This window comes from Caloenas nicobarica, chromosome 3, assembly GCF_036013445.1.
Source record: "Caloenas nicobarica isolate bCalNic1 chromosome 3, bCalNic1.hap1, whole genome shotgun sequence".
NCBI classification, from domain to species: domain Eukaryota; kingdom Metazoa; phylum Chordata; class Aves; order Columbiformes; family Columbidae; genus Caloenas; species Caloenas nicobarica.
Genome location: NC_088247.1, coordinates 28,557,170 through 28,575,085, shown reverse-complemented (window position 1 = coordinate 28,575,085; position 17,916 = coordinate 28,557,170). Strand labels below are relative to the sequence as shown.

General features: G+C 37.7%; 1 protein-coding gene across 1 annotated transcript in view; it reads left to right on the top strand.

Annotated features, from left to right (window-relative positions):
• The window catches only part of EYS (eyes shut homolog), an 826,250-nt gene that overhangs the window by 694,325 nt on the left and 114,009 nt on the right, over nt 1–17,916 (top strand). Inside the window, exons 39-40 of the mRNA XM_065631328.1 lie at nt 8,820–8,928; nt 12,149–12,369. Coding sequence (XP_065487400.1) covers nt 8,820–8,928; nt 12,149–12,369 — 330 coding nt within the window. The remainder of the gene's footprint in view (nt 1–8,819; nt 8,929–12,148; nt 12,370–17,916) is intronic.

Below are 17,916 nucleotides of genomic sequence, written 5' to 3'. Positions count from 1 at the left end.
AAAGTTGTGATCTCCTGGAATGTGCAAAATCATGTGGGGAAGAGCTATAAGGTTTTTCTGCTTCTTGTTGCTTTTCCCATTAAGATACATACATTTGAAGCTTTTTAAAAGACTTATGTGGAAAAATGGGGGAAAGGAGGCATCTAGTACAAAAATTATTATATTACTGTGCAAATTGCATAGGAGTTCTAGTGTAAATATATGTACAATTCAGTTCAAACTTCCTCATACATTTTGAAGTGCTGAATGAAATGTTTGTTGTTTTCCACAGATAAATCCGGAAGTCTGGTAGAAAATCAAGCATGTTATGTATATAAAAGAACCCTGTCAATAAATCTATAATCAAATGTCAATTAAAAAAATATAATTTAAAAGGAAATTGTTGTTGAAAGTGGTGCCTAAGACTGGTATTTCCATAAAACTGTGTATCTGTGTTCATGCAACAGCTAGATAGTTCCTTCTTCTGTTTCCTTTTTGCAACCACAATGAAGAAAGAGAAAATGCAGTACTTGGAAGACTTTCAAAGTATAATGTAACTGGATTAATGCTCTAAAAACTCGGTTTTCAGGTCTTTTTTTAGGCAGTGCTTTTTGCAACTCTTTTCATTGAAAACAATAAGTAGTATTTTGCAACAATGCAATATGGAGCACTTAGGAACAAACTGAGCTGAAGACAGAGCGCTGTGTATAATAGTAGGAAAAAAACTCCAGTTCAGTTTGAAATATTCTCCCTTTTTTGCAGTAACCAGTAACAGGACCTCTAATGTTCTTTTATATCAAGAAGAATCAGTGCAGTACTGCAGGACCCACTATACGATATGAACATACCAAGCTATATAAGGCGTAGAAATAGATGAGCAATATCATTAGTATCCTAGATATAGTACCCTTATTATTTGGTACAAATATATAAGAGCAACTTCATATATTCATAAGGCAGGCTAGACCCCCCAAAATACTCATGTGCATTACTATGTCTACTCTTATGTATGCTAATTGCCTGTCTTTAAGAGCTCACTCCCTCAAATTTCTTCACCTTATAAGGGCACATAGTGATAGGACAAGGGGTAATGGCTTTAAACTGAACAGAGGTTAGACTTAGATTAGATATAACAAAGAATTTCTTCACCATGAAGGTGGTAAGGCACTGGAACAGGCTGCCCAGAGAAGTCGTAGGTGCCCCATCCCTGGAAGTATTCAAGGCCATGTTGGATGGGGCTTTGAGCAACTTGGTCTAGTGAAAGATGTCCCTACTCATGGCAGGGGGGTTGTAACTAGATGATCTTTAATGGTTCCTTCCACCCCAAACCATTGTATGTTTTTTATGATTTTTCTAAGTTCTTCTTTTCCTACATACTCTAGTAAAATGGATCAAGGAAGAAGGAATTTAAGTACAAGGAGCAGAATCTGGTTTTTGGCATTGTTAGGAGGAACAGCCTTTGATGTATGGATTTGAGGAAGGTGTCAGTAATAACGGGGAATGTAATGTTCAGTGTAATGCTGCCAAAAACTGTTAATTGTTTTTCTTCACATAGTGAGGAACAGCTCTTGAATCAAATACCAGACACTCTGAGGCTCAATTAAGAAAACACTGAAAATTAGCCATCAGCAAAACTGTTGGATTTTCTGCCCCATCAGAAGAGCCTTTACTAGCTAGGGTTTCTTTTCTTCTCCAAACCTAGACTTCTGACAACAATTGCCCTGATTTAGCTTCATTTAACTTCTTCGTGTCCTGTTGTTAGTCACCAGAGAGAGGAGATCAGCATATCCCCCTCCGCTGCCCTACTTAAGCAAGCTGTAGACTGCGATGAGGTCATCACTCAGCCTTCTCTACTCCAAGCTGAACAAGCCAGGTGACCTCAGCCACTTCTTGTAAGTCTTGCCCTCAAGACCTTTCACCACCTTGGTTGCCTTCCTCTGGACACACTCTAATACTTTTACATCCTTCTTATATTGGGGTGCCCAGAACTGCACACAGGGCTCCAGGTGAGGCTGCACCAGTGCAGCGTAGAGTGGAACAATCACCTCCCTCGCCCAGCTGGCAGTGCTGTGCTTGGTGCACCTCAGGATACAGTTGGCCGTCTTGGCTGCCAGGGCACACTGTTGACTCATATTGAATTTGCCATCAACCCAATCTGCAAGATCTCTTTCCAGGTGGGGCATTTGGCACTTGCTCTGTTGAATTTCATATCGTTGGTGATTGCCCAGCTACCTAGTCTATCCAAATCTTTCTGTAAGGCCTCTCTACCCTCAAAGGAGTCGACAGCTCCTCCTAGTTTAGTATTGTTGGCAAACTGGCACTAAAATTAGCCCTGGGGAACCCCACTGGTGACTAGCCACCAGCCTGATGTAAACCATAACTCTTTGACCTGACCCATCAGCCAATTGCTCATCTAATGTATGGTGAACTTGTCTTGCTGTGTGCTGGCCATTTTGTCCAGGAGTATACTGTCAGAGAAAGTATCAAAAAAATCCAATACCACCACATCTACTGGCTTCCCTTGGTCAGCTAGATGGGTGACCTTGCCATAAAAGGAAATTAGGTTGGTGAAGCAGGATTTTTTCCTTCTGAATATGTGCTGGATAGGACCAATGGCTGCGTTGCCTGTCAAGTGTTTTTCAGTAAGTCCCAGAATAGCATTCTCCATATTTTTACCAGGCACTGAAGTGAGGCTAACAGACCTGTAGTTATCAGAGTATTCCTTTTTTCCCTTCTTGTAAATTGGGACATTAGCCACCTTCCAGTTGACTGGGACCTCTCCAGACTCCCAACCAAGACAGCTGAAAAATAAAATAATGAAGAGAGGTCCCGTGATTACATTGGCCAGCTCTTTCAATACGATCTTTTCAGCATTCTAAAAGTTCACTTTTTTTTTTTTTTCTTTAAGAAAAAGGCATCAAGAGATTACTGCAAGACACTGTTAGGGGTCAAAATCATTTGAGATTTTTCATCTTCCGTGCTTTTGTCTACCCCTTTCCCTTGTCTCTCTCTCTCCCCCTCCACCCTGCTGTGGTATGCTTTAACAGTTCAGTCAGCTCATAGCAATGAGAAAACCTGAAATTTGGTGTTGGATGGCTGGAGGTTACAACAGATGTTTCATTGATTTCAAATAAAATGTCAGACATATAATGCAGCATTCATTTTCGTAATTATCACTTCTTGGTGTTGTAATTGAATGTGGTAAGAAGTACCACATTTGACCTTGTTGAAATAGAAGAGGGTAGAGAGACATGAACATTTCCATGGAAGTAGCATGTTGAAGTTAATTTTGGGAAGAGAAGGTATGTTTTTAATAATGAATTTTTTAAAATACATTTTTAAGGAAAAAAAATAGTAAAGGCAAGAATTTTGGAAATAAGTACCAAGAGATTATGAAAACTGTAAAATACAGTACAGATTTTCACACTTATGAATTGAAAAGTCAAAAGTAAAATTACTGTTCTTGAAAAATCTTATGTATTGCTTGACAGCTGGTTAGATATTCCCTTGACAACTTCTCTGGTTAATCAAGGGTGTAAATTAAGCCACTGCTTCAGTGTTTTGTGGGAGTAATTTTAGATTGTATATTTAATATCAACACTTTTTCACTAAAGAGGATTTTTTCCTATGATGCTCTTTTAAGTTGGGCTAGTGTTTGTCAACTTGTAGATAGAAAAATAGCAAATAGTTCTAAATGTAACCTTCCAATTGTGGCATTAGAAAATGGACAGTAGTATAACTACTTCGTAATATTTTTTCAGAATATCAGAAATTCTTGTCTCCTAGCAGTGTGAGATCTTTGTTCAAAAGAAATCTTACACTGATAACTTGTCTTGGATAAGAATGAAGCCAGTTTTCTTTATAATGCTTGGGGTTTTTTTATATCTGATGATCTGACATTTTAATTTTGTTATGCCTCTTCCTTAATCTGTTAGAAATACATCTGCACCTCCAGCAATACATACAAAATGTAATTGCTATAAACTAAATTTTCTTAAATATGTTTACACAACAATGTGCCATTTTTACATTATTACATTAGGTAATTTTAATGCATGAATGCAGTTAAAAGTCTTCCAAAGTTCCAGTCTCTGGACCTATTCTCATCCATATTGTCAAATATGTAATCAGTTTAAGACACTTTACTGTGTTTCCCTTGATATAAACTGGAGGCTGAAGCAATCATGCTATCAATTAGGGCTTAAATCAGTCTTTCCATTGATTAGCAGAGACAGAAGTATGAAGTTTGCATTCATTCTTTCTACTCTGCTGCTCTAGTGCCACCTGGTGACTAGCCTGAAAGGAAAACAAAATTGTGGTTGTGTTTCTCACGGGGAGAAGTAGCTGCTATAACTTAAGCTAAAACATTTGCTTGAGCAAGATTATACCAGGTAACATTCGATTTAGAAGTGCCTCAATCTTAACTAGTTTAAGAGGATTTCTTTCAATATCGTTTCCAGACATAAATTAATCCAATACTTAATATCCACAATTATGTCATAGGTATGAGCATGTTACGTAAACATTGCACTTTGTCAGAAATTCAGTGTTCATGCACATAATTAATCAAGATGTAACTAGTAATGGCATTAATCACTGTATATAATTTCTGGTTTGCATCTGTTGAGGTCCATGAGTCTTTTGTAAAGAAACAGCCCCTGTAGTAAATCCTTTGTTAATTCTTTTTCTTAACAAGCTTATATAAAATCCACAGCAGCTATGAAAAAATCATGCTATTCTAAGACAAGCACAGAAGAAGGCTGAACCTCTTCTTATTTCAAATATGTGGAAACAAATATTCGACTACATGAAGCTTGTATCTTAGCATCTACAGGAATAGGTTGGGGTCCACGTGGCTCCAGACCTATTTAGATTATTGTGCATAACATTCCCATGTGTTCTCCCCACACACCCATTTTCCATACCTACTCCCCACACACCCAATTCTCCCTGAATTCCCAGTGCTCAGTGAACCCTTTTTATATCATTATGAGTGTGATGTGCATGAATCACAATTTTAGTACCTGACAAAATAATCCTGCAATAGGAATCATATTGCATTCTCTCTTGTCACTGCCTCTGGAGGGAAAAATATGCTGTCTTTGAATGCAACTGAAATACGCCACTGAGATGTGAGGCAGATGGGCTGAAATGCCTTCAGCATCTAAACGAGTAAAAAAGCACAATGGAACTAAAAATACTTCAAAATTTAAAGATGTCAGTGATTAGCCACTTTCAACTCAGGTGTTCTTAATGTGAGGTCAGTATCTCATAATATGAGGTTAATTAGAAAAACTAAAGAAAAATGTCAAGAGAATAAATTATCAGTTTGGTTTTATCTTTTCTAATGTGGATAATGGATTTCAATCTTATATGAGATGCATGCAATAATAGAACTGCATTTATCTGGTTGCAAGATTGAGACAGATTTAATCTTAGAATATAAGAAAAATATTATCAAGTCACAGAGCTACATGAAGTGACATTTTAATTCAGGTTATTTCTGCCACAGAATATTTCAAGCACGTTGTTTTTTCCATCCTTGTTTTTAAAAGCAAGTATAATTATGTCTTGCATATGTCCATAGTGTAGCACTTTGTGGTATTAGTAAAGACAGAGACAGCATTTCTGTTTTAATTGCCATTTTTCATTATTTTTATCATTTTCTCAGAAAACTCTCTTTTGGGCTGTAATTTTCCATGCTCTGTCTCTGTCTAAAAGCTACTCTAAGCATATTTGAGTAATCTAGCAAATTCAAACAGTCCTAATTTTGTGGTAATGTAAGCATGAAAAATATTCATTTTGCTCACATTTCAAATGACAGTTTTTCCTTTCTGTGACATAAGACAGAGAGAAACTTCAAGTATTGCTTGCTTGGACATCCTTGAAGAAAAAAGAGCAAATGCTGAAGAAAGTAGTGGTAACATTCCTAATGTGTGCTCCAGAATGCAGGGCAGTAGGTTGCTGCTTACAGCCTATGTTTTTTTTTCTCACAACTCAGTCACCAATCTACTGGCTAACAACAAACAAATCAGTTTTTTCTTTGAGATTTCATTGCCGCATCTTAAAAAAAAAAAAAAAAAAAGTTTTATGTTCTTTGTGAAATTGAGACCTAAGGATCAAAATGATCCAGATCATTTATAAAGAGATTAAACAGAACTGGCCTCAATACTGAGCCCTGGGGAACACCACTCATGACCGGCTGCCAACTGGATTTCATTCTGTTATTCTGTTCACCACAACTCTTTGGGCCCAGCAATCCAATGAGTATGCTAGATCTATATTACAATATCCAGTCAGAGTGGAAAGCATCAAGGAAAGGTTATGAGCTGGTTTTCCCCAAGAGAATCCTAAATGAACTGATTTTCTTTTACCTGAAAAAGTTATCTGTATACACTGTGGTTTTCCTGGACAACTCTCATCAGCTGAAATATGAGTAGGAATAATAAGTAAAATTCAAAGGATACTTTACATATCAATAATTTGTTGGAAACTACAGTAGGTTGAAGTACTTTCTCAAAAATTGTCCTTATTCCAAATATCTAAAAAGGAGATCATAAAACTATCTGTAAATTATCTGTTTATTTATTAAGGGTGAACTCTTTATTATTTATTATTTGTTGTTATTTAGTTTTATTATTGTTATTTAATTTTTATTATTTATTAATTTATTATTAAGGAGCAATTTTTCCTTACTCAATTTGTATTTTATAATGAAATTGTGAAAATTAGCTTATCTTCAGAACAGCAGACATTGCTTCTGGATCCGTACATTCAAAATCAAAATGTTAAATTTAGACTACCTAAGAAGGAACTTAACTTAAAATATACTTAAAAACAACATGATATTTTTAACCTGAAATAAGAAAGAAAAATAAATAGTTTTCAAACTCGTTTGAATAGTCTAGGGGTCTAGATCACATTTCAAAAAGTGGTAATAGAAGATGCCATTCAAACACCTCAGTCTTTAAAAAAAATTTTAACACGTTGTTCCTGGTTGAAAAATAGGAAAAGCGTTGCAGACTTACAAAGGTGAAATAATTTAGCACATTTCAACCCCACACAGCAGAGCACAGTGAAAAACTCAATGAGGTAGTATTGATTGAATTAGCTCTGGAACGAGAAGCAATACAACCACTGGAAATGAAGGATTTATTAATATGGGTGTATCACCTGCTGATATTGATGTGCTGCCTATGAGACCTGTGGTTTTTTACCGCTCATTCAGAAATCACTGCACTGCAGTGAATGTTATAAATATTCATTAGGGGACTAATACTATATTCATTTATGTCAATACAATGTTCCCAGTAACTTCAGAGGTGAAAACTGAGACGAAATTTCATACTGAATCTACAGGCAGGAGGATAAAATAGTAAGACTGTAGACAGAGGAGTAGAAAAGCAACGTTCCAGGCATAACGTGGGATAAATAATACTATGGCAGCTGTACACAACCAATAGGGCGGTGGTATATGAAAAGGTTGGCATTTGAGAGCATGGTAGGTCTTGATGTGGTTCATCCAGGACTAAGCTTGTCCTTGGCAGTGCTGAGGTCACTTCTAAGATTAGTAATAAGTGGTTCTACTGTTCAGGACATAATGGGCTTTAAAATCTATTAACTCTTTCATATGTCTATGGCCTAACATAAAAATTCGTCTATCCCAACACAAGGTCGTTTATGAGATCCCTGTAGTTGTCCTTCAGCATTTGTTCAGCTAAAAAAAATGCAAATTTGGCAATCCATATAAATGTATATTTTTTTCAGAATCTTTTGTAAAATCCGTTGTGTAACATTTGTGAAATATTGCACGACAGTGTAACATTGTTCTTATTAAAGCCTTGCTCTAGAAACGTATTCTATGGATATGACTGAGCAGAGTTTCATGTTGTAGAGTACATGTGGTCAGTAAACCTTAACATGCCTCCCAAAAGGAGGCCTATCATGTTCTTTTTTAATGCATGTGAAAATTGAAACTGAGACAAAGTGGAACTGGGAAGCACTTCTGCAGAAATAGCAGGGTTTTAAAGAATCTATCGACTACTGTTCTCCTATTCTGCTATTGCTGTGATAAAGTTTATGCAAATTTCCTTTCTAAATACAAAACCAGTATATTTGAAAGTCATCTTGTTGGATTGAATATTTATTGTTGATAATAGCATTTCATCAGATCTCATCATAGAAAGAACCTGAAGAATTCTCAGTGTTTTATTGAATGTTCACTAGTATTTGCTTTACAAATTCCCTTAACCTTATATTCTTCTTTATCTGTGAAGCTCAATACCAGAGTTTACATTAACAGCACACTTCCCAAGTAGCGATAACTATATCGCAGTGTAATCTTGCTGCTCAGAGGTATGCAGCCTTTCATTTCTTATTCCATTTTTGTTTCCCCTGTAGGGCAGGAAAAGGAGATTTCCACCTAGGGAGTTCAGCATCATTCAACATTGATGTTACTTGTCCAACAGTCCTCTATACTAGGGAAACCATATGTCAGCCACAGTTAGCACTTACAATTTATCAGTACCCACTTATGCATGTAAAGATCTCTTTCTCTTTTCATGTAAAGATCTCTTTCTTCTTTGTCTCTGTATACATTTCAAACGCTGGAGTCAAGAACAGTAGGAAAGCTAATAGAAGAGGGACATTGGTAGAAGAAACTTCAATCTTTTTTCTCCTGGGTAGTCCAAGTAGCCATGCAACTCGAATTATTAGTGTCCAAAGATTGCCATCCTTTATAGAGGCAGACGCATCTTTTCCACCTTGCCTTTGCTGTGTGAGATTTGAATACTCTGCTCTCAACAGCATAAACAATAATGAGATCTTCTGTTTCCTTCCAGCTACATGTTGCCTGTGGGCAGTCCTGAAGGTTACTGTATGATTGAAATGGCTTTAGATGGAAATCCTCCTGTACAACACAGACTTTCTCTCTCATATCGAGCATCTCAGGTAAGTCTGCAAAACATCAAAAAATAGCTATTTGCTTTGAACATTTTATCAGCGTATTAGTTATTCTCAAAGGAGAATAGGCATTCTAACTTTTTCTGAAGGAGGAAATGTGGTTACTTCTCAGATATCATTATATGTACTTAATTTTTCTTTAATATATCTTTTCACATTAAGCATCCACAGTATTTCCATTAATTTCTTCATCTTACCTGACTCTGAAAATTCTGCTTCAACTGCCTAAAGTCCATTGAAAAGGACACTGGTACTGCAAGAGGAAAGATAATCTCTTAGCAATGTCATTTATCTAGACCATGGTGTTATTAGAAGAAATACAGATACTGTTAAGCAGTATTTCTGGTTACTTTTTATTTAGAGGCCACACTGTCCAGTGGAGGGCAGTTAAGAATCATCAATGATTTAACCTGGTGTGACTTGTTGCTAGGGCTTCATTTATGAATAGTATTGTAAAAATGACTGTCTCCATTTTGAAAATGGTAGCAGAAGACTCATTCTAAGTGGGCAATAGGCCAGCTTGTATCTAGGTGTTTGTTCAGTCTGATATAAACAACTTGCATTAGAGATTGCTATTAGCCCCATCAGTTGTTCATAGCTTCCTGACATTCTGCTGTGGAAGATTCCTTTGTTTCTTCCTTTATGTTTCGGGTTCAGAACTCTGGCAGAAAGTAAAGCTAACACTATTGGCAGCTTCCGCACAAAGAATCTTGTCCCATCAGTACTTAATTATATAGAGAAGTCAGCAATACCGTAGTCATAAAAAACTTGCAGGTAGCTGTCTTTGATGTTATGCACCAAGATCGCATGTCAGAATATTTCTGCTCTTCATCAGGAAATTTCTTTGGTTCCTAAAAAAGTCCATAACTCTTCTCTATTTCTTTTTGTGAGAGTCCACAGTTAAGTTTTGGTTCAGATCATGAGTGGACTTTTGAAGTGAATGTTCTTATCAGCCCCAATTACTACACTTTGGTTCCTGTTGCAGGGCAATCCTGGAGTGTGCCAGCTGAACTCTTTTAGGGTAAAACAACACAAAAGATGCTCTCAATGAGTGCATGGAATGTGCTGTAAACACTAACGGGTATTTCATAGCACCATCTGATACTTAATCCAGAATAACACCTTGCATGGTATGTAGTGTGAATGTCATATCCTCATGACTAACTATTACATTTTACGGAACTACTCCTAGTCTCCTAGAGCGCCTATTTTCTTTGCAAAGAACACAAGCAAAGAAAGAAAAAGAGACATTTCTTATCTCTAGGAGGACTGATGAATTTCTTCCCATTACTAGCCAAGCTAATCCTTAGCACTCAGGCTCCAAGTGAAGAAGGATATTTTCAAATTAGTATTTGAAAAGCTAAGCATGAGTATTACAGAAGTTAACATAATGTTAATATAACATTATATTAAGCCTGTTATGTTATTAACAAGACTTACAGGAATTCTTCCTGTGTGCTTCCATAAAATATATTCTGATTGTCAGTTAAATTCAGAATAGGACCTATACAGAAATAAATGTGTATTATGGTGTACTAGCATGAGCTTAAACATCTAACATATAATGATAAAATCCATTGATGCAAGAAACTGGGCAGAGCCTACTGAAGTTGTTCTGTGGTACATTGGATCTGCCCCCAAGGTCAGTGCTTTTGTAAAATAAGCCCATTAATAAAAAGATTGCATTGCAAGAGAAGTGTTAAAAACACTTTTCTTAATCATAGTTTACATTCCAGCCCAGTGCTCTGTTTAATTCTTGTAACAGGTTCACAAGCAGAGAGATGTCTGTCTGCAAACACTACTTACAAATCTTGCCTGTAACTACAGTGGTTTATAGCTTTATTTGAAAGGGGATGAAGTCAAGTGATATGAAATTAATTCGACAAGTGCTGAGCTGATGTCTTTGAATTCCTTCCACATGAAAAATCTGATTTAATTTTATCCATGCTCTAAAAGAAGTAGGGTTTTTTATCTTTCCCTTCTAAATGAAACACACTGTAAGTAAAGGAATATCTGGAGGTATTCATGTTCCTTGTATCTCCAAATTTCACTTGCAATTTTCAGCAACATAGCTCCAGGACTGATAAAAGCAATACAGGGAACAGCAAAACAAAATCATACGGATGTGTGAATTCCAGATAAATCAATGTGATGTTTTCCTCATGTTCCTAGTTCTTTACAGTTGGTGGCTGAATAAGATAGCGAAGGGCCCCTTCACTGTAAGTTGTCTCCTCACATAAATTATGTCTTTGTTTTACACATGCTGTGAAATACTTTTTATTCCATTGGTTTATTCCTACTTGACTTGAATTGACTAGGTTTCACCCACTTTCTGGATTTATGGTACTGTGCAAATAAATGCATCACAATGTGAGACATTTATGAAAGAAATATGATTTTTTTAATTCTTAGTGACACGCATTTAGCAAAGGAATTTAGGAATGGTGAAACCCTATGTCAGAAGTCCAGAAAGTCAGGCGTCAGTTTGACAGGTGGAATTCACAGTGCTAAATGAGTCACAGATCCTTTGCCTCTGATGGTCAAGGGTTTGACTCCTCAGTCAGGTAGCACAGGAATTACCAGACCGACCGCTAATACCATTTGGTCAGTCTCAGTATGAAATAGTTGCGGATTTATTTGGCACCTTTATAAGGATGTTCTAGGTATTTGTGGCTCTAGAATTCACTACCTAAAACTTCCCCTTTCCCCCTTGGCTTCAGTATAGCAGTTTGTTCTCTGTCATTCACCTAAAAAGAATAAAATCTTGTTTCTGTGTTCCTCTTGCCTTGGGGTTCTGTAGTTTCCATATCCTGAAGAGAAGCTTTATCTTTAAGTCTACAGCCTCTCCTGTGTTCCTGCGCAAACCCTCAACCATGAATGTGAAACTCACAGTATAGAATGAGGCAAGCAATGAGAAAACCTTACCATGTTCATTGCAGTTAAGACTGAGAATTCCAAGTTGTGTTTCATGGAATGTATGTTGTCTTACATGTTTGAAGATATGGAAATACATTAAACCGCTCTCTTTGTATGATTTTTTTTTAAAGAGAATGACATTTAAAAAAATAATCCCATCAGCAAGTATCATAGTTTTTGGCAAGCTTCAGGTAATGACAATTTCTTTTATCTCTAGTTATTATTCATTCATTGCTTACAGTAACATCACAAATCACATTCTTTTCTGATGATTCTCTTCTTGTTTCTGCAGATCACCTTTGGATCAATCTTCCTTGGAAATGTTCCTGTTTATGAAGAGGTTAATCGATGTGCTGGGCACATAGTTGGCTATAAAGGATGCATTAGGGATTTTCAAGTTAACAACAAAGAGTTGTTCATCATAGATGAGGCTCTTGGAGGGAGGAACATTGAGAACTGCAATGTTCCGATATGTGATTATCATCCATGTCGCAATGGTGGGACCTGCACTAGGTAAGAGTTACCTCTTCAATAATTTTATCATCTATTTACACTCTGTGGCTGGTAGGTTCATTCTTCATTTTCTATGTAATGAAGTAATCACCAATCTTTTCTCCTGATAATATTAAGTAGAAAATGTGACATCTTCATGCTTAACCAGAGAGATTTTATACCTTATTTGCTTACATTGCCCACACCGCATACATATTGGGTTGCTGCCAGAATTCTTTTATGATCAACTAAATCAGTTCCCCTACACAAGGCTCAGTGACTAAATCAGACTCTTTATATAGATAGTTTGGACAGAAACACATAAAATCTCATTCTTCTGTCTAATGACTCTGTATATTACTAGTCCTTGTACCTTCACACATCTTCATGGTGTGCTCCTGGCTACATAGCATAGACCTTTGTCATCATGCTATGAAACACTAACAAGTCAGCACCTTCAGCATGTGTGAAGAAGTGTTGTCAAAGATCCTTTGAAAGTTGAAGTGCATCGTGCTGAAAGAAGAACTGGAGTCAAAAGAAGACATGGGCTAAAAGCACAGCAGATGATGGTTCAGTTGAATAATGGTTCAATCGGAGCACGGTAACATTTTAAGCCATAGTAACTTGATCATTGTGTGAAGCACTCAGCACTTAGGAGCCCCTTTTCTATTTAAAATGCATAGAATTCATAAAGTATCTGCCATGTCTGCTTTAAAAATTGTACTTCAGCTTCAAGGCAAATGCTGAACAGAACATAGTCTAAAATTCTTTTAAAGCTTTGAACCACTGTGTGTTTCTTAGGTTGAGGAGAACCTGAATCAAAGTTTTGAGGTGCTTCTCCGCCCCTCTTAGCTGGTATGAGCACACAAAGAACACAAAACAGGGTTTTGATCTCTAAACCTTGTTTGACTAGAGCACAAATAAGAACAAGGCAACTTTATGAAAATATACACAATTTGCCTACCAGACTGGTAAAACTGCATGTGTACTTGGGAGTAATGAGTCTGTTTTTCCTCTGTTGTTCCTTGCTATATCTCTGTCATTCTACCGATTGGCCTGTCATCCACTATTATGGAATATGGTTTCGTTTAAAGCTTGGGTCCTGAATAATTCATGACCATTGGATTTGTTTCCTGCTTTTCTGCTTTCCAACTGCTGGCCTCAGCCCTTTTCAGAAATGCTTTTGTTCTGAAAACGGGTCGCTGCTCTTCTGCCCAGAGTCATGGAAGACTGTGCATGTTCAAACCAGGGATAAGCAGCTCTACAGAAGCATGATTTTCATGATTTTCTACAGCCGCCAACTGATTTTCAGGGATCACTTCCTCCAAGCCCAAGAATGATCCATTCCAATGAGCAGGAAATTAAGTGGCAGGAAGCCCACATGGATGAACAAGATGCTCCTGACAAAACTCAAACATCAAAAGGAAGCATACAAGAGGTAGAAGCATGGCCAGGTGACCTGGAAGGAAATAGAGAAAATGTCCAAATATGCAGCTATGACATTATGAAAACCAAAGTCCATCTGGAGATTAATCTGTCGGGGGACATGCAGAGCAAAACCAAATACTTCTACAACTGCATCAGCAGCGAAAGAAAGACTGGAAAAATGTGGGCTTGCTGCTGAATGGGGCAGATATTCTGGTGACTAAACATCCAGAAAAGACTAAAATACTCAGTCCCTTCTTTGCCTCAGTGCTTATTGATAAGACTGGCTTTCAGGAATCCTATTCCTCTCAGACCTAGAGGAGAAAATTTTGAGCAAGGAAAATTTACTCTTGATGGAGGAGGATCAGGTTAGGGAACAGTTAAACCAACTGGAAACTTCAAGTCCATGGGACATGTTGGGTTTCATATATGGGTGCTGAGGGAGCTATCTGATGTCATAGCAAGATCCTGATAACCTCTGAAAGATGAGGTGATTGGGAGAGGTTCCCAAGGACTAGAAGACTACCTTCAGGAAGGGCAAGAAGGAGGATCTGAGGAACTACAGGATGGTTAGCCTCACCTTGATCTTTGGGAAGCTGGTGGACCAAATTGTCCTGGAAACTGTTTCCAAACACATGAATGACAAGGAAGTTGTTCAGAGTGGTCACCATGGATTTATGAAGAAGAAATTGTACTTAACCAACCTATTAGCATTCCACAATGAGATGGCTGGTTTGAGGGATGAGAGGAGAGCACTGGACGTTGTTTACTGAACTTTAGTAAGGCATCAAAACTGCTGCCCATACCATCTTTAGTGACAAACTGATTAAGTACTGGCTGGATAAGTGCACAGTGAGGTGAACTGGAAACTGGCTGAAGGGCAGACTCAAAATGCCCAGAGGACTGGTGACACAAATTCTAGATGGAGGCCATTCACTAGCAGAGTGACCCAAGTGTCAATACTGGATCCAATACCATTTTTCTTTGTTAATGACCTATAAGATGGAACAGGGTGCACTCCAGAAACAAGGGCTAAATACAAAGCAAGGAGGAGTGATTGTTGCACTAGATGGGTCTGCTGCCATTCAGAGGGATCTTGACAGACCGGAGAAATGAGCCGACAGGAATCTTATATTGTTCAACAAAGGTAAATACAAAGTCTTGCTCCTGGGGTGGAATAAACCCAGGCAGCAATATAGACTGGAGACTGGCTGGCAAGAACTTTGCAGAAAAAGACTCGTCAGGTCTTGTGGACACCTAGCTGACCATGGGTGTGACAAAGAAAGGAAGCAGCATACTGGGATGCATTAGAAAGAGTGAGTGGGTCAAGGGAGGTCATTTTTTCCCTTCTCACCTAGTTTGCTGATTCTCATATGTATGTACATACATCCTTCAGCCAGTTCACAAACCATCTACATGGAGTAAGTTTCACCTTGCTAGGAAGATCTTGATGCCATGTTTCACGTCCAAGTTCTACAGCTCTGATTTCGTACTGTTCACTTCACAGAATAGAATTTGCTTTTTCAGAGGCTGATCATTCATTTTAGCTGTCAAAACTGTTAATAGCAACTATCACAACAGGTTGTCTCTCAGGATTTGGAGGTTTCACTTGGATAGGTTACTAGGTAGTAATCTTTAGAGGAGCAATTCCTGTATCCCATAGTCCTGAAGCTTCATTTTGTCCACAGTGAGTGCAACATACTCTTTCTTGGACAGTTAAACACATATGTGAGAACAGATTGCTTCATCAATGTGTAACATGTAATCAATCAAATCACTTCTGCTTTGCTGAGAAGCGTGACAGATCTAAAAGATTCACTTCTTGAGAGGTCATCTATGCATCTGCACCAATTTCTTTATAGAGGATGTAAACAGGGGCAAGTGAGGATGTAAATTTACCCATGCTAGCAGCCATTTTTCAGCAGTACTAGCAGGTGATTTACACTCACTCTGCCTGACAGAATGCCAGGATCAGAAACCCCTTTGGAGAATGCTTCAGTTTGCTGTACACCAATTCCATCTTGAACAGGTTTGCTCAAATTGAGGAGATAAGGGAAAACAATGACTTGCATGCCTCCTGATTGGCCTTGGCATGTCTGGCTCCAGAACCTCTTTCATCTGGACGTGAACACTCTGCAAAATTTGTTTCTCTGAATCTGTTGTCTTAAGACCCAAGTCCGGTGCTTCAGTGGGTAAAGCATCTCCCGAAAGGAATGGTGACAGATTCTGTGATATAGACTTTTCCTGTACTTGTTTCCAGCAGTGCCTACTAATACTAGGAGTCTATTTAGTAAATGTGTGTAATGTAGCAAATTCTATTCAGTAAATGGACCAATTTTAAGTGTCTTGGGCTTGTTGTCACCTTCTTCCTTCATTGCTTTGGTTACAAACATCCTTTTGTACCTCTTGTAGCTGAAATATTTGAGTTTCTTCCCTCGCACCACTTTAATTTATTGGTTGCTTTATCCTAGTGACTATTTGATTAATTACTTGGTCATCAAACTGTAGTGGTTCACACCATGTCATGTGTGGAGCAGGAGAATTGATAAGCCAGAAGTGGACATTTTCTGTATAGTTTATGGGGAAAACTTTCCAGGCTTCAATCCTGGTGTTCAAGTGGTGCATGTGGACTATACAACTGCGTTATCTTCAGATAATGAATTTATATTCATGAGACTGCAGCCAATGAGAGCCATAAGTAATCTATAGTGTTAAAATATTCCCATCTACCTCATTAATTGTCCATTTGAGTATTTATTACTGAAAAAATCTTAGCTGTATTAAAAAAAAAGATCAGATAAAAACCCAACAATTTGACAATCCATATAAAACCATTATTGACTTAAGATTTTGCCAGTTGTTTCAAATATACTGTTTAGTGGGAAAAAAAGCATTGTATGTTATTCAAGTACTTAGCAACTCATTAGAGCTTTTGCTTCTAAAAGGCCATGAAGTTTTACATAGCAAATATCTTATACATGTTTTATAATGAACACTGGAGGTCGTCACACATACTGCTGGGCATAGACAGGTGTGTTTCATAGAAACATTTTTTACAGTAGTTCTTAAAAGAAACTTACTTGCCTTTTCTCTTCATCAGAAAAAATCCTATTGTGTTCATTCTATTAATTACAGTAATCGTGCAGAATAAATTTATTTGGAATTAAAAATGTTTTATCTATATTTATGGTAGCAAGAGACAGGGATTCCTATACACCTAGTTTTCAGACACAAAATTTCAGGATGCAGCAGGGGCCAGCAGCTCCCTGATTGCATCGGGTGCTCCCCAGGGGTCCATCAGAGCAGACTCCAGCAGCCAGGTCCTGTCCCACCACCCTAGCCAGAAGCAGGACAGCTGGCACCTCCCTGGGGATGGTGACAAGCTGAGGCTGGGCTGGGACATTGGTCCACTGGTGAGGCATCAGGATCAAGCCCAGTGAGGGGAACCAGGGTCAGACACAGCACAAGGATGTCTGGGCTTGACTGTGGTGTTGGGGATAGGCTGCATAATCTCCATTTTGCTGTGAAACTACTGAATATGTCATATTGTGCAATTGCAAATGTCTAGTTGTTTTCGTTCTTTTTAGGTTAAGATCTGCTCCACTTTAATTACAAAAAAAAAAAAAAAAGTTATGTAGGGTCCATTTATGTTTTAACTAAAAAAATCTGTGTGTGTGTAAGGACAAAAGCCGTTCTGTTTCAAGAGTATTTAAACATATACTGTATCAGATGAGTGGTCCAGTGCAAATCTAAATTTCTGATTCTCTACATAGCTATTATTTTATTAGTTTTTAAAACTGAAGTACTCTCCTCTGTGAATGCTCTATTGTTTTTAGAAGTACTTTTGCAAGTTCACTAACTCTTTTACTGCCCTTTAAATCCGTGCTAATGTAGAATTCCAGAGATTGGTTTATTTCAGAGGAAAAAATGACAACTATTCAGTAAATTTAGGGTTTCAGTGTCATATAGTTCTATGATTAATTTTGTGATTTCAAAGCCGATAAGATTTAAAAGTATGTGCTTGAAAAGGGCATGGAAAGATTAACCTAGGACCCTCTTAATATTCTGTGTGGCCCCCTGATCATATGAGCCAGATGTTGTAAACCAAGCCTAGTGTTAATTAAGAAGACACATCTGTGTGTG